The sequence below is a fragment of the Phoxinus phoxinus genome (assembly GCF_949152265.1).
Source record: "Phoxinus phoxinus genome assembly, chromosome: 25".
Classification (NCBI taxonomy): Eukaryota; Metazoa; Chordata; class Actinopteri; order Cypriniformes; family Leuciscidae; genus Phoxinus; species Phoxinus phoxinus.
Genome location: NC_136900.1, coordinates 10,006,548 through 10,026,084, shown reverse-complemented (window position 1 = coordinate 10,026,084; position 19,537 = coordinate 10,006,548). Strand labels below are relative to the sequence as shown.

Here is a 19,537-nt window from a genome sequence, read left to right as displayed (position 1 = left end):
AAAAAAACACTTGAAAGCAGAGAAACGTCTCATTTGTTCACGCATCAGGCTGCTGGGTCACTGACACACACACGGCTGTTTTCACGCTTTGATCGGCCTGACGGGTGAAGTTTCTCATCTCCACTGCGGCTCTGACAGCTTTACGTGCCGCTGAATTACTTCTGTACAAGGTGAAAGACGCGTGAAGTAATTAGCCTCTCTAATCGCCCAATTTACAACCAACGGCCTTCGACACAAGAACATGCGAACCAATCAAACAGAATTAGACGAGTTAAGAGAACACGCGAGCACTTTTCCTGGAGGTTTACGGAGGTTATAACAACGCGTCCCACATTAAATACTGCTGTAGAATTGGACTGTTCATCACAAACATTAAATCAAAACTGATTATGCACGGTTTTCATTATCTTCACGGCAAAAATCATTTCTTAATCAGTAGATGGCTTTTTTAGTGTTTTCCATTGAAAATATGTATATAATACAAGATAAACTTTTCAGAGAATATATCTTGTATCAAGTTTATTTTTCGTAAATTTTCTTTACAATTTTTCTTTTAAGCAAAAATATTGACATTTTTATGTAAGAATAATTTTTTTTTAAATCTCATACGATATGGAGGACTATTATTATCAAAAAATACAAAATAAGTTAAATATCAATATATTAATTAAAAACATTAAAAAATCACTTTTAAATGCCAAAAATACGTAAAGTTAAAACAAATGAAATAATTTGAAAAGTAATTTATTTACATTTTTCTTTTGAAAGAATTTGTCTTATTTAATTAATACATTTGTAATTGATTGCTTCATTTTATTTTTAAGTGGCACTCTCAGTCCTCCATGCGGTGTTGATTTTAAAGTCGATTTTCTATATATTTTATTAATTGTTTAAAAAAAAAAGTTTTAACTGAAAAACGAGACAAGAAACATTTTCTATCGAAGTAACTAAAGGCACGTAGGTGTGCTACAAAATACCCAATAATATCATAGTCTACATTTCACGATCCAATCAGATCCCAATGGATAAAATCAAGCCCCGCCCTACATTATTTTCTGAGAATGGAAGTTAAATGTAATTTTAGGTAGCGGGAAGCGCTCAGTACCTTGACGGAGAGCAGTCGGGTGAGATATATCTCTGTGATGGCTTTGGTCATGGATTTATCCTTTATACTGCCTCTCTTAGACTTCATCTCATCCAGCTCGTCCGCCGGTCGCACCAGGTGAAACACTTTATCATCATCCAGCAGGGCGTTTCCTGGGAGTGTGGGAGCGAAGAGAGTGAGTGTGTAAGTGACGAAGTACTTCAGAGATGTCAAAGTTAGAAAGTAGACTTCAACTCACTCTCTTCATGGTTATCGTGATTCTGGTCGTACGACTGTTGTGTGTGCTGAACCCTGGAGAGGACCACTGTTGCGTTATCACGTACCTAAAACACACACACACACACACACGCACACGCACACGCAAGGAAGCGGCGTCACTTTTAGGAACAAAAAAACTAAATTAACAAAAATTAAACGCATTTGCTTTGTCCAAAACCTAGTATGCATTTTAAAACCATCATAGATGCTTTAAAAGCTTTTATTTATTATAATTATTTTATTATGAATTTCTTAAAAATGGTTTATATAAAATGACATTAATTGACAAAACATTTTCTGATAAATATGTATAATATAATATTTATTATGCATATGTATTTATAAAATAAATATGTAAAATATACATTATATACATATTTTCCATATTTATTTTATAAATATATATGCATAATATATACATAAATATTATATTATAAATATATATATAATTCACAATATTTACATAAATGACAAAAATACATATTCATTAAGAAATATATAAATAAATCACTTTTAAACAGACAAATAAATTAGTAAATTTTAAACACAAATTAAATATTTTGAAACCATTTGAAAAGTAATTTATAATGCATTTTTCTTTTGAAATAAGTTGTCTTATTTAATTACTAAATTATTGTTAATTGATTCCCTAATTTTATATTTAAATGAAGAAATGCAGTTTCAGAGCTTTTGCTTCTTCAAATGAAACTGTAGGAAGTGATTTTATATAACGCACCTTAACACACACAAAAGCACATCATCACATTTAGAAACATAATGTGTGCTCACGTTATAATGCGCCAGCGTATTGATGCGTCTCCACCGGCCCTCCTTCTGTGACGTCACGTCTAGATCTGACAGGGTCTGTCCCGTGGAGCCGGGCCGCCATTCTGTGGAAGACACCAGAACACACACACCGATAAAGAAAGAGTCACGCTGAACCTGTGTGTGAGATCACACGCTCACTCGCTCACCCAGGGTGACGCTGTCTACTTTGGGTCTCTGAGAGTGCGGCAGGTTTTTGTAAACCTGCTCGATGATCTTCTCCTTCACCTGAGAGATCGTGTCGCAGTTCAACACCTTCACCGGGGTGATGTCGGGCCCCTCGCCCTGAACCAGCACCTGTAGATTCTGGGGTCAAAGAGCAAACATCTCACACAGAGCCATATTACTGTAGCTTCAGTTAACAACAACAACACTGTTCAGGAATATATGGACTAAAACACACACCAGCACGATGTACTCCACGTCATCTCCGAGAAGGCCCGTGTCGTTCAGCGTGTATTTGGCTTTCTTAACCTGTGCGTCCACCGGCCCCTTTTCAATCTGGTGCTTTATGGCCCTGAAGAGTTTGTAAAGCGGCTCTCCGGCCGAGTCCTAAACAAACACAAGCACTTTAACACGGCCTGCTGGGACTGTTTTTACTCATTACCCGCAGACGACAGCGATTTATCGGAACTCGACCTGGAAATCAGCCGCGGCTTTGAAGAATTTACAGTTCAAGTGTGTCAGTGACTGAAGTGCCGATTCATGCAGATGAAGAACAGAATTCATTATCATCATTCATCATCACACTCATGAATATCAAAGCTTTACTGAAACATCCCGTGAACAGGACACATCCAAACCAAACCGTTCAAGTAATACAACCTGGACAAATTATTCACATTTTATTTTGCAATTACGAGCAATTATTTTTCAGTTTATGTCTCACAATTCTGACTTTTTTTTCCGCAATTGCGAGTTTATATCTGAGAATTCTGACTTTTTTTCACAATAACGAGTTTATATCTTACAATTCGGGACTTTTTTTGCAATTGTGAGTTTCTCACAATTCTGACTTTTTTTTCCGTAATTGCGAGTTTATATCTTAAAATTCTGACTTTTTTCGCAATTGTGAAGTTCTATCTCACAATTCTGACTTTTTTCGCAATTGTGAAGTTCATATCTGGCAATCTTGACTTTTTTTCCATGCAATTGCGAGTTTATATCTCACAATTCTGACCTTTTTTTCGTAATTGTGAGCAAATATCGCAATGCTGACTTTTTTCTTCGCAATTGCGAGTTTATATCTCACAATTGTGGCCTTTTTTTCATAATTGTGAGCAAATATCGCAATGCTGACTTAATTTCTTCGCAATTGCAAATTTATATCTGACAATTCTGACTTTTTTTTACAATTACGAGTTTATATCTTAAAATTCTGACTTTTATCGCAATTGTTAAGTTCTATCTCACAATTCGGGACTTTTTTTTTTGCAATTGTGAGTTTATATCTCACAATTCTGACTTTTTCCACCCCACAATAGCAAGTTTATATCTGCCAATCTTGACTTTTTTCCATGCAATTGCGAGTTTATATCTCACAATTTTTTATTTTTTATTGTGAGATATAAACTCGCAATAGCGATTTATTAAGTCAGAATGGCAATATATAAACTTGCAATTGCAAGAATTTTTTTTATCCGAATTGTGAGATATAAAGTCGCAATTACCTTTTTTCCTTTTTATTCTGTGGTGGAAACAAGCTTCCAAAAAATCCTGATGTATTGTGAAATTAAATATGAGCGAATCTTTATTAAATGTGTCCTGTTTCATATTTTACCTTTAGGTACTGATAGAGACAGATGGACATCCAGTTACTCAGCATCCTTTCCACCACCGTCTCAGACCTGCGGAAACACACACAGACACACACACACATTATTTACTACAAAACTGACAGTTGATCGAGTCACATTTGAAGCTGTTATTCAATCTGATCTGTCAGTTAAGCACTTTAATAACACGGCAATTTGCTGAACAGCCTTCAGTCAGGCTAATGAACTAGATTACATGACAAGAATTGTATTATGATTACTGTGAAGAATTACCATAGTTATTTATTGAACACTTGTGTGTTTTTATTATGTTGCGGTTGCTGCCTTTTAATGAAAGCAATAAGCCACTTGAGGCCATATATTACAGAGATTTTAAGTGGTTTCTGCTTCAACAACACTCCTTAACTGTGGTAAGATCACTATAACCCACGGCCTCGAGTGGCTTACTGCTTTAATGAACACTTGTAAACTAATTTGAGTCAATAACAAACAACGATAATTACCATCAGCACCCAACTATGACAATCAAACAAGCATGTGAACATGGCGCTGGCGAGTGTTGTGCATGTGTCTTTAGGACAGTGAGGTTTGTGTTTATTCTTGCAGAGACAGACTTTTGACTAACATGACATGTTTACGTGATATTTAGTGGCAACCTAATTCAAAATACTTTCATCCGGACTCCCAGAAGTTGCATAAAGCCAGCCAATCAGATTGCGGATTTGAAAAATTCTTGCCATTTTTATGCAATGAGACATTAGTATGTTGGGGCAGACGTGGTCTCACCTGCGGAGCAGCAGTTTAGGGTTCTTGCTGTGAACGTAATCCTCCATGAGCTTCAGCAGAAGCGTCCTCATGATGTCTGTGTAATACTCCAGTTTACCGTGAAGCGCTACGGTCAGCAGAGACGCGAAATACACTTTGGCCCTGGCGTTAAAATCCGGACGGCCCTCCAGCGTTCTGATAAACTACACACACACACACACACACACACGCACACACACACAAATTATGGTTTACAAGCACTAATTAAATAAAATCGACCTTCCTGTATGATTCAAACTGTGGAGCTTTCCGATTTACATCTTAAACGAGCGTCTTGTTATACTCTAATGATTATTATGTTTAATGATGTCTGGTTATGTTTGACTTTTTGTGTGTTGTTCGTAACCATGTGAACACTGGGAGGATAATTACAGGCCAGTCTTAAAACACTGACGGTGTGGTTGTTTACGTGTATTCATGTGTGTCATTAGATGTAAAAGTTTAATTGTGTTTGGGCCATGAATATAAAAGACCTTAATGAGAGCGCAGGAGCTGATTGAGTCCTCTGGGGCCCTTTTAGTGTCATTCGGTATAATTGAGCGAATGTCTGCTGGATGTCTATAGGGCTCCATCACTGATGCATGTGTTTGTCTGAGAAACCCCCGACGATTATCGTCAAATATTAATTCACTGACCTTTCTCGCTATTAACTGTTTAAAATGAGCAGGTGAAGAGCTGTAGATGTCTAGAAATGGATCATAATTACAGTGTGTTTGTGTTTCATACATTGATGAGGAAGGTTTTGCTGTTGAGCAGGTTGGAGAACTGGTTCAGCGCCTGGGTGACCGTAGCCCTGCGGGATTCTGGGATATCCAGTTTGCCGGTGATCATGACGTCATTGGCGCCATCTTTAGAGGGCAGGAAGAAGACGCGGTCCGTGTATGTCTTGTAGTCCAGGAACGGGATCCGGCCCTCGCTTATGTCGTTGGTGTGGTCCTCCATTTCGATCATTAGATCTGCACAGGAAATGACACGGTCTACGTCAGCACAGCTTCAAAATCCACACTTTAAATCCAGGTAAACTTATTCAATCAGTTCTAAACTCAGAATTAAATATCCTAGATGTGCAGATTATTTTCATTTGTGTGTCAGAATCACATGCACTACAATCTGAAATTATTACTCATTCTGGACAAAATTTGAGGCAGCGTTGCAAATACCAGTTATGGATAAATTAATAAAATGCCAGAAGGATAGATAAACATTTGATAAATATAAAAATAAATAGATAGGTGAAAGGATAGATAGTTGATTGATACAATTGAAAGATAAATTATCAAAACAATTAAGTTGATTTATAGATAAACTGTTGAAAGATGTATAACATCAATATAAAAATAAATAAATAAATAAATGTGAATGGCCAGATAAACAATTGACAAATAAATAAATAAATAAATTAGGCGGATGGATAGATAAATAACAGATTCATTGATAAATGAATAAATGAATAAATAGGTGGATGAATGGATAAACTGTTGATAGGTAAATAAATAAAATAATAATTAATTAATGTGAATGGCCAGATAACCGACAGACAAATAAAAAAATAAAAAATGAGGTGGATGAATCAATAATGGATTAATTGAAAAATAAATAAATGTAAATTGACAGATAACAATAGATAGGATAATAGACATCAATAGATGAATTGAATAAATAAATAGGTGGACTGATAGATAAACAATTGATTAAATAAAGAAAGAAATAGGTGGAGGAATAAATTATTGATTAATAAATAGTTGAAATTTCAGATAAACAATAAATTATTTAATGAATAAATAAATGAGCTACTCTCTAAATAGCGTACTATGGTCATCCAACAACGAACTAGTTAATTAGTGAGGTCAACTAGCTTTAGATTTTCTTATTTATTTACGTGTTGATATTTTTACTGGCCGTGCTTCACTAGCGTGCTTTAGTCACGAGACAGTTTGCAATTCAAAGATGTTACAGAAGCCATACACATGGAGACAGATATCTTCTACATATCTTCAATGAATAGTTGACTAATATAAGTCAGACATATAATATTTCTGTTGCTGTTTTGTAGTTTAAATCATCTGTTGGCATGCTAAAACACCCCAGCTGCCATGGTAACGGGATTATGCGTGCATGCGTGACCTGTGAACTCTTTTTTGCAGCGGTCACGAACACTCTCTTCCAGATTCTCCAGCTGATGCTTCACTTTCTCGTACTCTCGCTCTGCCTGCTGGCTCTTCCTCCTACACAGAGATGATCAGATGAATTCATGAATTCATTACATGAAACGTTCATACCTCAAGGGCATTGTGGGAAGAGCAGTTCTTCTTTGTAACCTGTAGCAGACGACGGAGATGGCGATAATCAGCAGCATGGGAACGACCACCGCCGGGATGATGATGGGCAACGGGAGATTGTACCTCATCTCGTACCGAACCGAGCCGACCATCCACTCGCCATTGCCAAACTTAATCTGAGAGAGAGAAAGAGAGAGAGAGAGAGAGACTGACTGACTGACTGTATTACGGATTGATGGATGAATGAACAGATAAATAGATGGATGGACAGATAAATAGTTAGTTGGGTGAATTAATAGATATATAAATGAATGAATTAAATTGGATGGATGGAAATAAACAAACACACCAACAAACTAATAAAATATATACATATATAAACACAAAAAATATACAAAATACAGTTAATAATAAAACATAAAATAATATATAAAAATTTATTTATTTTACTTTGTTTAACAACTATTTATAAAACGTAAATAATAGACGGAATGATAGATGGATGGATGGATGAATATGTGGCTGGAAGGATGGATGGATGAATATGTGGCTCGAGGTACGGAAAGATTGATGGATGGATGTATGGATGAATATGTGGCTTGAAGAGCAGATGGATGCATGGAAGGACGGATGATGGATGGATGGATGGATGGAAGAATGAATATGTGGTTGGAGGACAGAAGGATGGATGGACAGATGGATGGATGGATGGGTGGATGGATGGATGGATGAATATGTGGCTGGAGGACAGAAGGATGGATGAATGATGGATGCATGGATAGTTAAAAGTTTTTGACATTTGTAAAGCACAAAGAAAATTGTACACATACATAGGAATTGTACTGCATCACCCTTGCAAGGACAGATGGATGGATGAATATATGTGGCTGGAGGACAGAAGGATGGATGGATAGATGGTTGGATAGATGTATGTATGTATGTATGTATGTATGTATGTTGTTTATCTCACCAGCAGGTCCAGCGGGTCAGAGCCGGTGTCTCTCCTCAGTCTCTTGGATCGAGCTCTGGGTGCAGTGGAGGGCGGGTCTAGGAAAAGTTTATCCTCCTGTAGTGTGTTGACGTTACACTGAACATCCCCCACAAACGCCTGCGCCTCCCTCGCCGTCATCGCGCTGGAAAACCCCCGACCCTGAGACACACCAAACACACGTTTACAAGCCTGAAAAACCCCAACCGAGACACACCAAACATGTTTACAAGCGTGAAAAACCCCGACCCTGAGACACACCAAACACGTTTACAAGCCTGAAAAACCCTGACCCTGAGACACGCCAAACACACGTTTACAAGCCTGAAAAACCCTGACACTGAGACACACCAAACACACGTTTACAAGCCTGAAAAACCCTGACCCTGAGACACACCAAACACACGTTTACAAGCCTGAAAAACCCAGACCCTGAGACACACCAAACACACGTTTACAAGCCTGAAAAACCCCAACCGAGTCACGCCAAACACACATTTACAAGCCTGAAAAACCCAGACCCTGAGACACACCAAACACATGTTTACAAGCCTGAAAAACCCCGACCCTGAGACACGCCAAACACACGTTTACAAGCCTGAAAAACCCCAACAGAGTCACGCCAAACACACGTTTACAAGCCTGAAAAACCCAGACCCTGAGACACACCAAACACACGTTTACAAGCCTGAAAAACCCAGACCCTGAGACACACCAAACACACGTTTACAAGCAGGAAAACCCCGATCCTGAGACACACCAAACACGTTTACAAGCCTGAAAAACCCAGACCCTGAGACACACCAAACACACGTTTACAAGCCTGAAAAACCCCAACAGAGTCACGCCAAACACACGTTTACGAGCCTGAAAAACCCAGACCCTGAGACACACCAAACACACGTTTACAAGCAGGAAAACCCCGATCCTGAGACACACCAAACATGTTTACAAGCCTGAAAAACCCTGACCCCGAGACACACCAAACGCACGTTTACAAGCTGTGAAAAACCCTGACCCTGAGACACGCAAAACGCACATTTACAAGCGGGAAAACCCAAATCCTGAGACACACCAAACATGTTTACAAGCCTGAAAAACCTAGACCCTGAGGCACACCAAACACGTTTACAAGCCTGAAAAACCCAGACCCTGAGAAACGCAAAACACACGTTTACAAGCCTGAAAAACCCAGATCCTGAGACACACCAAACATGTTTACAAGCCTGAAAAACCCAGACCCTGAGGCACACTAAACACGTTTACAAGCCTGAAAAAAATCAGACCCTGAGACACACAAAACACGTTTACAAGCCTGAAAAACCCAGACCCTGAGGCACACCAAACACACGTTTACAAGCGTCAAAAACCCCGACCCTGAGACACGCAAAACACATGTTTACAAGCCTGAAAAAACCCGACCCTGAGACACACCAAACACACGTTTACAAGCCTGAAAAACCCAGATCCTGAGACACACCAAACACACGTTTACAAGCCTGAAAAACCCAGACCCTGAGGCACACCAAACACGTTTACAAGTGTGAAAACCCCAGACCCTGAGGCACAACAAACATGTTTACAAGCCTGAAAAACCCAGATCCTGAGGCACACCAAACACACGTTTACAAGCGTGAAAAACCCCGACCCTGAGACACACCAAACACGTTTTCAAGCCTGAAAAACCCAGACCCTGAGACACGCAAAACACACGTTTACAAGCCTGAAAAACCCCGACCCTGAGGCACACCAAACACGTTTACAAGCCTAAAAAACCCCGACCCTGAGGCACACCAAACACACGTTTACAAGTGTGAAAAACCCAGACCCTGAGACACACCAAACACAAGTTTTCAAGCCTGAAAAACCCAGACCCTGAGACAAGCAAAACACACGTTTACAAGCCTGAAAAACCCAGACCCTGAGGCACACCAAACACACGTTTACAAGCGTGAAAAACCCAGATCCTGAGACACACCAAACACGTTTACAAGCCTGAAAAACTCTGACCCTGAGACACACCAAACACACGTTTACAAGCGGGGAAAACCCAGACCCTGAGACACACCAAACACACGTTTACAAGCGTGAAAAACCCAGATCCTGAGACACACCAAACACGTTTACAAGCGTCAAAAACCCCGACCCTGAGACACACCAAACACACGTTTACAAGCGTCAAAAACCCAGACCCTGAGACCACCAAACACAGTTTACAAGCGTGAAAAACCCAGACCCTGAGACACACCAAACACGTTTACAAGCGTCAAAAACCCCGACCCTGAGACACACCAAACACACGTTTACAAGCCTGAAAAACCCAGATCCTGAGACACACCAAACACACGTTTACAAGCGTGAAAAACCCAGACCCCGAGGCACACCAAACACGTTTACAAGCGTGAAAAACCCAGACCCCGAGGCACACCAAACACGTTTACAAGCCTGAAAAACCCAGACCCTGAGACACACCAAACACACGTTTACAAGCCTGAAAAACCCAGACCCCGAGGCACACCAAACACACGTTTACAAGCCTGAAAAACCCAGACCCTGAGGCACACCAAACACGTTTACAAGCCTGAAAAACTCTGACCCTGAGGCACACCAAACACACGTTTACAAGCCTGAAAAACCCAGATCCTGAGGCACACCAAACACACGTTTACAAGCGTGAAAAACCCCGACCCTGAGACACACCAAACACACGTTTACAAGCCTGAAAAACCCCGACCCTGAGACACACCAAACACGTTTTCAAGCCTGAAAAACCCAGACCCTGAGACACGCAAAACACACGTTTACAAGCCTGAAAAACCCAGACCCTGAGGCACACCAAACACGTTTACAAGCGTGAAAAACCCAGACCCTGAGACACACCAAACACACGTTTACAAGTGTGAAAAACCCTGACCCTGAGACACACCAAACAAGTTTTCAAGCCTGAAAAACCCCGACCCCGAGATACATCAAACACACGTTTACAAGTGTGAAAAACCCCGACCCTGAGACACACCAAACACACGTTTACAAGCGTCAAAAACCCCGACCCTGAGACACACCAAACACGTTTACAAGCGTGAAAAACCCAGACCCTGAGACACACCAAACACGTTTACAAGCGTGAAAAACCCAGACCCTGAGACACACCAAACACACGTTTACAAGCGTCAAAAACCCCGACCCTGAGACACACCAAACACACGTTTACAAGCCTGAAAAACCCAGACCCTGAGACACACCAAACACGTTTACAAGCGTCAAAAACCCAGACTCTGAGACACACCAAACACACGTTTACAAGCATGAAAAACCCAGACCCTGAGACACACCAAACACACGTTTACAAGCGTGAAAAACCCCGACCCTGAGGCACACCAAAAACACGTTTACAAGCGTGAAAAACCCAGTCCCTGAGACACACCAAACACGTTTACAAGCGTCAAAAACCCCGACCCTGAGACACACCAAACACACGTTTACAAGCGTCAAAAACCCCGACCCTGAGACACACCAAACACACGTTTACAAGCCTGAAAAACCCAGACCCTGAGACACACCAAACACGTTTACAAGCGTGAAAAACCCCGACCCTGAGACACACCAAACACACGTTTACAAGCGTCAAAAACCCCGACCCTGAGACACACCAAACACGTTTACAGGCGTGAAAAACCCCGACCCTGAGACACACCAAACACGTTTACAAGCGTCAAAAACCCCGACCCTGAGACACACCAAACACACATTTACAAGCCTGAAAAACCCAGATCCTGAGACACACCAAACACACGTTTACAAGCCTGAAAAACCCAGATCCTGAGACACACCAAACACGTTTACAAGCCTGAAAAACCCAGACCCTGAGACACACCAAACACACGTTTACAAGCCTGAAAAACTCTGACCCTGAGGCACACCAAACACACGTTTACAAGCCTGAAAAACCCAGATCCTGAGACACACCAAACACGTTTACAAGCCTGAAAAACTCTGACCCTGAGACACACAAAACACACGTTTACAAGCCTGAAAAACCCAGATCCTGAGACACACCAAACACACGTTTACAAGCCTGAAAAACCCAGATCCTGAGGCACACCAAACACGTTTACAAGCCTGAAAAACCCAGATCCTGAGACACACCAAACACACATTTACAAGCCTGAAAAACTCTGACCCTGAGACACACCAAACACACGTTTACAAGCCTGAAAAACCCAGATCCTGAGACACACCAAACACACGTTTACAAGCGTCAAAAACCCCGACCCTGAGACACGCAAAACACATGTTTACAAGCCTGAAAAAACCCGACCCTGAGACACACCAAACACACGTTTACAAGCCTGAAAAACCCAGATCCTGAGACACACCAAACACACGTTTACAAGCCTGAAAAACCCAGACCCTGAGGCACACCAAACACGTTTACAAGTGTGAAAACCCCAGACCCTGAGGCACAACAAACATGTTTACAAGCCTGAAAAACCCAGATCCTGAGGCACACCAAACACACGTTTACAAGCGTGAAAAACCCCGACCCTGAGACACACCAAACACGTTTTCAAGCCTGAAAAACCCAGACCCTGAGACACGCAAAACACACGTTTACAAGCCTGAAAAACCCCGACCCTGAGGCACACCAAACACGTTTACAAGCCTAAAAAACCCCGACCCTGAGGCACACCAAACACACGTTTACAAGTGTGAAAAACCCAGACCCTGAGACACACCAAACACAAGTTTTCAAGCCTGAAAAACCCAGACCCTGAGACACGCAAAACACACGTTTACAAGCCTGAAAAACCCAGACCCTGAGGCACACCAAACACACGTTTACAAGCGTGAAAAACCCAGATCCTGAGACACACCAAACACGTTTACAAGCCTGAAAAACTCTGACCCTGAGGCACACCAAACACACGTTTACAAGCGGGGAAAACCCAGACCCTGAGACACACCAAACACACGTTTACAAGCGTGAAAAACCCAGACCCTGAGACCACCAAACACAGTTTACAAGCGTGAAAAACCCAGACCCTGAGACACACCAAACACGTTTACAAGCGTCAAAAACCCCGACCCTGAGACACACCAAACACACGTTTACAAGCCTGAAAAACCCAGATCCTGAGACACACCAAACACACGTTTACAAGCGTGAAAAACCCAGACCCCGAGGCACACCAAACACGTTTACAAGCGTGAAAAACCCAGACCCCGAGGCACACCAAACACGTTTACAAGCCTGAAAAACCCAGACCCTGAGACACACCAAACACACGTTTACAAGCCTGAAAAACCCAGACCCCGAGGCACACCAAACACGTTTACAAGCCTGAAAAACCCCGACCCTGAGGCACACCAAACACACGTTTACAAGCCTGAAAAACCCAGACCCTGAGGCACACCAAACACGTTTACAAGCCTGAAAAACTCTGACCCTGAGGCACACCAAACACACGTTTACAAGCCTGAAAAACCCAGATCCTGAGGCACACCAAACACACGTTTACAAGCGTGAAAAACCCCGACCCTGAGACACACCAAACACACGTTTACAAGCCTGAAAAACCCCGACCCTGAGACACACCAAACACGTTTTCAAGCCTGAAAAACCCAGACCCTGAGACACGCAAAACACACGTTTACAAGCCTGAAAAACCCAGACCCTGAGGCACACCAAACACGTTTACAAGCGTGAAAAACCCAGACCCTGAGACACACCAAACACACGTTTACAAGTGTGAAAAACCCTGACCCTGAGACACACCAAACAAGTTTTCAAGCCTGAAAAACCCCGACCCCGAGATACATCAAACACACGTTTACAAGTGTGAAAAACCCCGACCCTGAGACACACCAAACACACGTTTACAAGCGTCAAAAACCCCGACCCTGAGACACACCAAACACGTTTACAAGCGTGAAAAACCCAGACCCTGAGACACACCAAACACGTTTACAAGCGTGAAAAACCCAGACCCTGAGACACACCAAACACACGTTTACAAGCGTCAAAAACCCCGACCCTGAGACACACCAAACACACGTTTACAAGCCTGAAAAACCCAGACCCTGAGACACACCAAACACGTTTACAAGCGTCAAAAACACAGACTCTGAGACACACCAAACACACGTTTACAAGCATGAAAAACCCAGACCCTGAGACACACCAAACACACGTTTACAAGCGTGAAAAACCCCGACCCTGAGGCACACCAAAAACACGTTTACAAGCGTGAAAAACCCAGACCCTGAGACACACCAAACACGTTTACAAGCGTCAAAAACCCCGACCCTGAGACACACCAAACACACGTTTACAAGCGTCAAAAACCCCGACCCTGAGACACACCAAACACACGTTTACAAGTCTGAAAAACCCAGACCCTGAGACACACCAAACACGTTTACAAGCGTGAAAAACCCCGACCCTGAGACACACCAAACACACGTTTACAAGCGTCAAAAACCCCGACCCTGAGACACACCAAACACGTTTACAGGCGTGAAAAACCCCGACCCTGAGACACACCAAACACGTTTACAAGCGTCAAAAACCCCGACCCTGAGACACACCAAACACACATTTACAAGCCTGAAAAACCCAGATCCTGAGACACACCAAACACACGTTTACAAGCCTGAAAAACCCAGATCCTGAGACACACCAAACACGTTTACAAGCCTGAAAAACCCAGACCCTGAGACACACCAAACACACGTTTACAAGCCTGAAAAACTCTGACCCTGAGGCACACCAAACACACGTTTACAAGCCTGAAAAACCCAGATCCTGAGACACACCAAACACGTTTACAAGCCTGAAAAACTCTGACCCTGAGACACACAAAACACACGTTTACAAGCCTGAAAAACCCAGATCCTGAGACACACCAAACACACGTTTACAAGCCTGAAAAACCCAGATCCTGAGGCACACCAAACACGTTTACAAGCCTGAAAAACCCAGATCCTGAGACACACCAAACACACATTTACAAGCCTGAAAAACTCTGACCCTGAGACACACCAAACACACGTTTACAAGCCTGAAAAACCCAGATCCTGAGACACACCAAACACGTTTACAAGCCTGAAAAACCCAGATCCTGAGACACACCAAACACACATTTACAAGCCTGAAAAACTCTGACCCTGAGACACACCAAACACACGTTTACAAGCCTGAAAAACCCCGACCCTGAGGCACACCAAACACGTTTACAAGCCTGAAAAACTCTGACCCTGAGGCACACCAAACACACGTTTACAAGCGGGGAAAACCCAGACCCTGAGACACACCAAACACGTTTACAAGCAGGAAAACCCAGACCCTGAGGCACACCTAACACACGTTCACAAGTGTGAAACCCCGTGTCTGATTGACAGTGGAGCAGATACTCACGGTGACGATGATCATGCTGTTTTCAGTAATGACAGTCTTGCTGAGCCGATCAAACGTTGGATCAGGATGATACTGGAATGGGGTCAGCTCCGTCTGGAGGTTATCCAGCTGCACGTACGTCCTGAACAACTGAGACTCGTTCACCGCCGGGGACATGAACATGATCATGCTGTCGTTTTTGTGCGTGAAACCCTCGACAAACTGAGAAAGAGAGAGATTGAGTTTACTTTACTTCTGTAAATTTAACTCTCCTCAGTTTTCTGACTCTTTTCCCAGCAGCCTTTGTGAGCACATGGGCCAAAAAGCCCTCAGAATGCAAACCCATAGAGGAACAGATTTCACTGCTGCTGGGAAATCTATTGATATTCTGAGGGGGAGCAGCAAAAGTCCCTAAAAGTGGGGGCGGAAAAATCTGTTAGATAGACAGATGGAGAAAGAGCGATGGAAGAAGTGAGACCGCTTGAGAAAGGTCTGGAGCACAAAAGCTCCTCCTCAGATAAGGGAGATGAAATGAAGCGTTCATCAAGTTTTTCGTTAGATAAACGCTCGTTTAATCTCAGTCTCGTTGAGCGCTTCAGATCAGAAAAGCTCTCGTCATTTCAATCAGAACCCGAGCAAGTCATGCAAGACGGAAACCCAACAGTGAGAAGAACAGATGAAACGAAAAACAAACAGCAAGTGATGTTTCCCTTGAGAGCCTCTGAGGGTTTCTGGCACTCACCTCCTCTGGGACGCCCTGTTCGGACCATTCTCCAGCGGACGCCACCACCCTGATACTAGCTTTCTGGACCAGGTCAAATCCAGAACCGACCACTAGGATTTTTCTGCCACCACTGAAATATACACACAATCATAACTCAATTATATATATATATATATATATATATATATATATATATATATATATATATATATATATATATATATATATATATATAGTAGTCATTATTTATATAAAAAACAAAATATAAGTGATATAAAATATTATTGTAAATAAAAAAAATGAAAATAAATTTGTCTTGTAAACGTGTTTGATGTTGTCTCTAAATAATATAAATTAAATATACAAAACTGTATATAAATTATTTAGAACTTATATATAATTTAATAACACAAAATAATATATATAATATATTTAAATATGTAGTTAATGTAAAAAATTATAATAATTTAAATAATTTAAAATATAAATTCATAATTTTTTATTATAAATATAATAATAATAACAATAATAATATATATTATATAAATGTTATATACATTGTACAAGTTAATACAATATATTTTTATATATATATATATATATACACACACAATATATATTATATATATATTGTATATATAAAATATAATATATATATATTAATTTTAAAAACAAAAAATACATAGAAAAAGTTAATATATAATATAATATTTTATATATATTTTTTGTATTATTCACTTTTTCCATATATTATTATATTATATATTATATTTAACAACAAAAATCTAAGTTAATATAAAACATTTAAATTATCTAATAAAATATTCTTATTATCAATATAATAATAATATTTTTTGATTGGTATTTAACAAGACAATACATAATGGTACTTTCAATGAAAAGTAAAGAAACAAAAAAAAAACAGATTGTCTAAATTTAAACCAAGGAGAAGAAAAATTTATTAAATAAATAAATACACACATTTTAATTATAAATATACATACAAACCTATATTAAATACTTATAAACATTGTAAACATTATACAAAATAAATACAAATATTGTATTTATTGAGATAAAAATGTATCCTTATCAAAATAATGTCTTAATTCAACAACGTGCATAAGCAATGCTTTTATCGCTTGTTTCTGCTCCTTCTTCACCTGTGTTTTGATATGGAGATTCAGTACTTTTTCAGAAGTTGCATAATAGCGGCCCCTACGTATAACAGTGAAAACATGGAAAGCTGGAAAATTCCTTCAATGGCGGGGAAAAAGTTAATAATTCATAAGTGGACAAATGAGGGTAATGATGTAAGAATGGCTTTGTGTGGCAAGGAAAATATTGGAGGGATTTTCTGGCAAACAGAACTGACCAGATGAAGCTGCTCCTGGGCTGATGGTCAGACACAGAGGGGTTGCTGGTGAACTGAAAGATCGTCTTGATGCTGGTTGTGGTGTGTTTGCCGTATTGAACTCTGACGTCGAGGCGAGCTGACGGAACCGCATCGCCCAGATACTCGGACAATTTACAGGTGATCTGCTCTCCAAAGCTCTCACTAACAGAGAGGAAGATGGAAAAATTAACCCAAAAAAGCCAAATCTAATGAAAAGGACAGAAACTACAATTTCCCATGATGCACTCACACTCTGCAGGGCACGTCGCCCACGAAGATCTGAAGGTCTTCTTTTGAAGCCGTGTTCAGGCCTATCCCAGTAATAGTCAGGACGGTTCCTCCTGCTTTAGGACCTCGATTAGGAGACACGTTTTGTGCTATGGGGTCCTACAGAAAACAAAGATCATATTTAGGAGCGTTTACACTACAATGTTTTCAAGTCAAAACGGGAAATGCATTTTGGTCGGTCATTTACATGACAACGGCGTTTTGTGGGCCTGAAAACGGTTTTCAAAGTACAAGTTTTTGAAAACGGTACCATTATCGTCTCCGTTTAAACAACAAAAATGTGGATTTGTGAAAACGGTGACGTCATGTGCATGTGTATTACATGTTCAGTCGGTGTGTGTTTCTTTACAAAGTGACATCGCCGTCTACTGGCCTGGAATGCATCATTTCCGTGGATCCGTTTGAACAGGGATAATAATGATGTGCAGAAGAGCTGCAAATACCCAGCAATGACAGACATGTTCTATGCATTACCATTTCATTGTAATGATTACATAATCCCGCGAAATGCATCTGCGCGCTATCCGAGACCCATCAGTTTTCTGAACAAACACCTACCCTCAGCGTTTCCCCGTGGGAGCGACTGAGACAGCCTATCTCCCTGAAAAACTGATGCAATCATTTCTGTTAAAGCCGTCAGCCGCTGAGAACTCCTGCAGGAGCATGTGACCGGTGACCACACACACCAGCCCATCACCACACACACCAGATGCAGAGAGCTCCCGTCGCCTCACACAAACAGTGGCAGGATGGGATCTCAAGTGGAGTTGCACAGAATTAGTATGTGTGTAGTGCATGCTGGGTAATGGAGAATCGTGACTCACCCTGTAGGTGAAGCGGACTGTTTTTGTGGATACGCCTTTTTTCCCTCTGCCCACCGCTATTTCCACCTCTCCGGATCTGTACAGCGTCACCGGCCCGATTTCACACACCACACTGCCAGACAAACAAACACAAACAGGCAATCATTTTTTTATAAACACTTTGTTATACGGCTTGAAACTCTCTTCACATCCTGATGGAAATCAATAATAGAAGTGGTCAAAATATTAAAACATATAGGCCTACATATATCTTCTGTGGAAGTCTCAGGACCAAAAAATATTCGTCCAATCATTGCATTCGGTCCGAATCCAATGATAGGATGTCCTACCTGCCTGTCAACACTGCATTAATTGCTATATATATATATATATATATATATATATATATATATATATATATATATATATATATATATATATATATATATATATATATATATATATATACATATATATACATATAGAGAGAGGGAACGCAAGGGCAAACACACAGTTTGTATATAGAATCTAATGAATTAAATTAGGAACTCCAAGGCACTCGAAATATGTGGAAAAAAAGTTAAAAAGCCTTTAATTAATGAATGGCTCAAAACATTAAAATGGTGACAGATCCACCTACGCGTTGCGGCTACATGCCTTCGTCAGGGTGTGTAACCAACAACATCTCAGGTTTGTTTTTAACAACAGTTAATTAATCAAATTAAAAACACCTGGTCACTCGGTGTAACGAGACAATCAAGACAATTGGCCTAAACAGACCTATAGAAGAGAGGAAAAACAGAAAAAAAAACCTATCCTATACCAATATCCAAAATACCAATAAAGTATGCAGATCAAAATGCGCCAAACTATAT

General features: G+C 40.7%; 2 protein-coding genes across 4 annotated transcripts in view; one reads left to right on the top strand and one right to left on the bottom strand.

The window, feature by feature from the left end:
* plxnb2b (plexin b2b) overlaps nucleotides 1-19,537 on the bottom strand; it is a 161,889-nt gene that overhangs the window by 14,605 nt on the left and 127,747 nt on the right. For all 3 annotated transcript variants that reach the window (XM_079604426.1, XM_079604427.1, XM_079604428.1), the window contains 16 exons: nucleotides 18,684-18,795; nucleotides 17,822-17,958; nucleotides 17,551-17,733; nucleotides 16,194-16,305; nucleotides 15,473-15,673; nucleotides 8,038-8,217; nucleotides 7,107-7,243; nucleotides 6,913-7,013; nucleotides 5,515-5,744; nucleotides 4,750-4,931; nucleotides 3,969-4,035; nucleotides 2,594-2,740; nucleotides 2,338-2,494; nucleotides 2,153-2,253; nucleotides 1,344-1,428; nucleotides 1,106-1,257 (listed from right to left, as the gene is read on the bottom strand). In XM_079604426.1, the coding sequence (XP_079460552.1) occupies nucleotides 1,106-1,257; nucleotides 1,344-1,428; nucleotides 2,153-2,253; nucleotides 2,338-2,494; nucleotides 2,594-2,740; nucleotides 3,969-4,035; nucleotides 4,750-4,931; nucleotides 5,515-5,744; nucleotides 6,913-7,013; nucleotides 7,107-7,243; nucleotides 8,038-8,217; nucleotides 15,473-15,673; nucleotides 16,194-16,305; nucleotides 17,551-17,733; nucleotides 17,822-17,958; nucleotides 18,684-18,795 (2,284 nt within the window). The remainder of the gene's footprint in view (nucleotides 1-1,105; nucleotides 1,258-1,343; nucleotides 1,429-2,152; nucleotides 2,254-2,337; nucleotides 2,495-2,593; nucleotides 2,741-3,968; nucleotides 4,036-4,749; nucleotides 4,932-5,514; nucleotides 5,745-6,912; nucleotides 7,014-7,106; nucleotides 7,244-8,037; nucleotides 8,218-15,472; nucleotides 15,674-16,193; nucleotides 16,306-17,550; nucleotides 17,734-17,821; nucleotides 17,959-18,683; nucleotides 18,796-19,537) is intronic.
* Nucleotides 1-19,537, top strand: part of LOC306994106 (sterile alpha motif domain-containing protein 3-like) — a 186,046-nt gene that overhangs the window by 115,400 nt on the left and 51,109 nt on the right. The gene's annotated exons all lie outside the window — the stretch shown is intronic.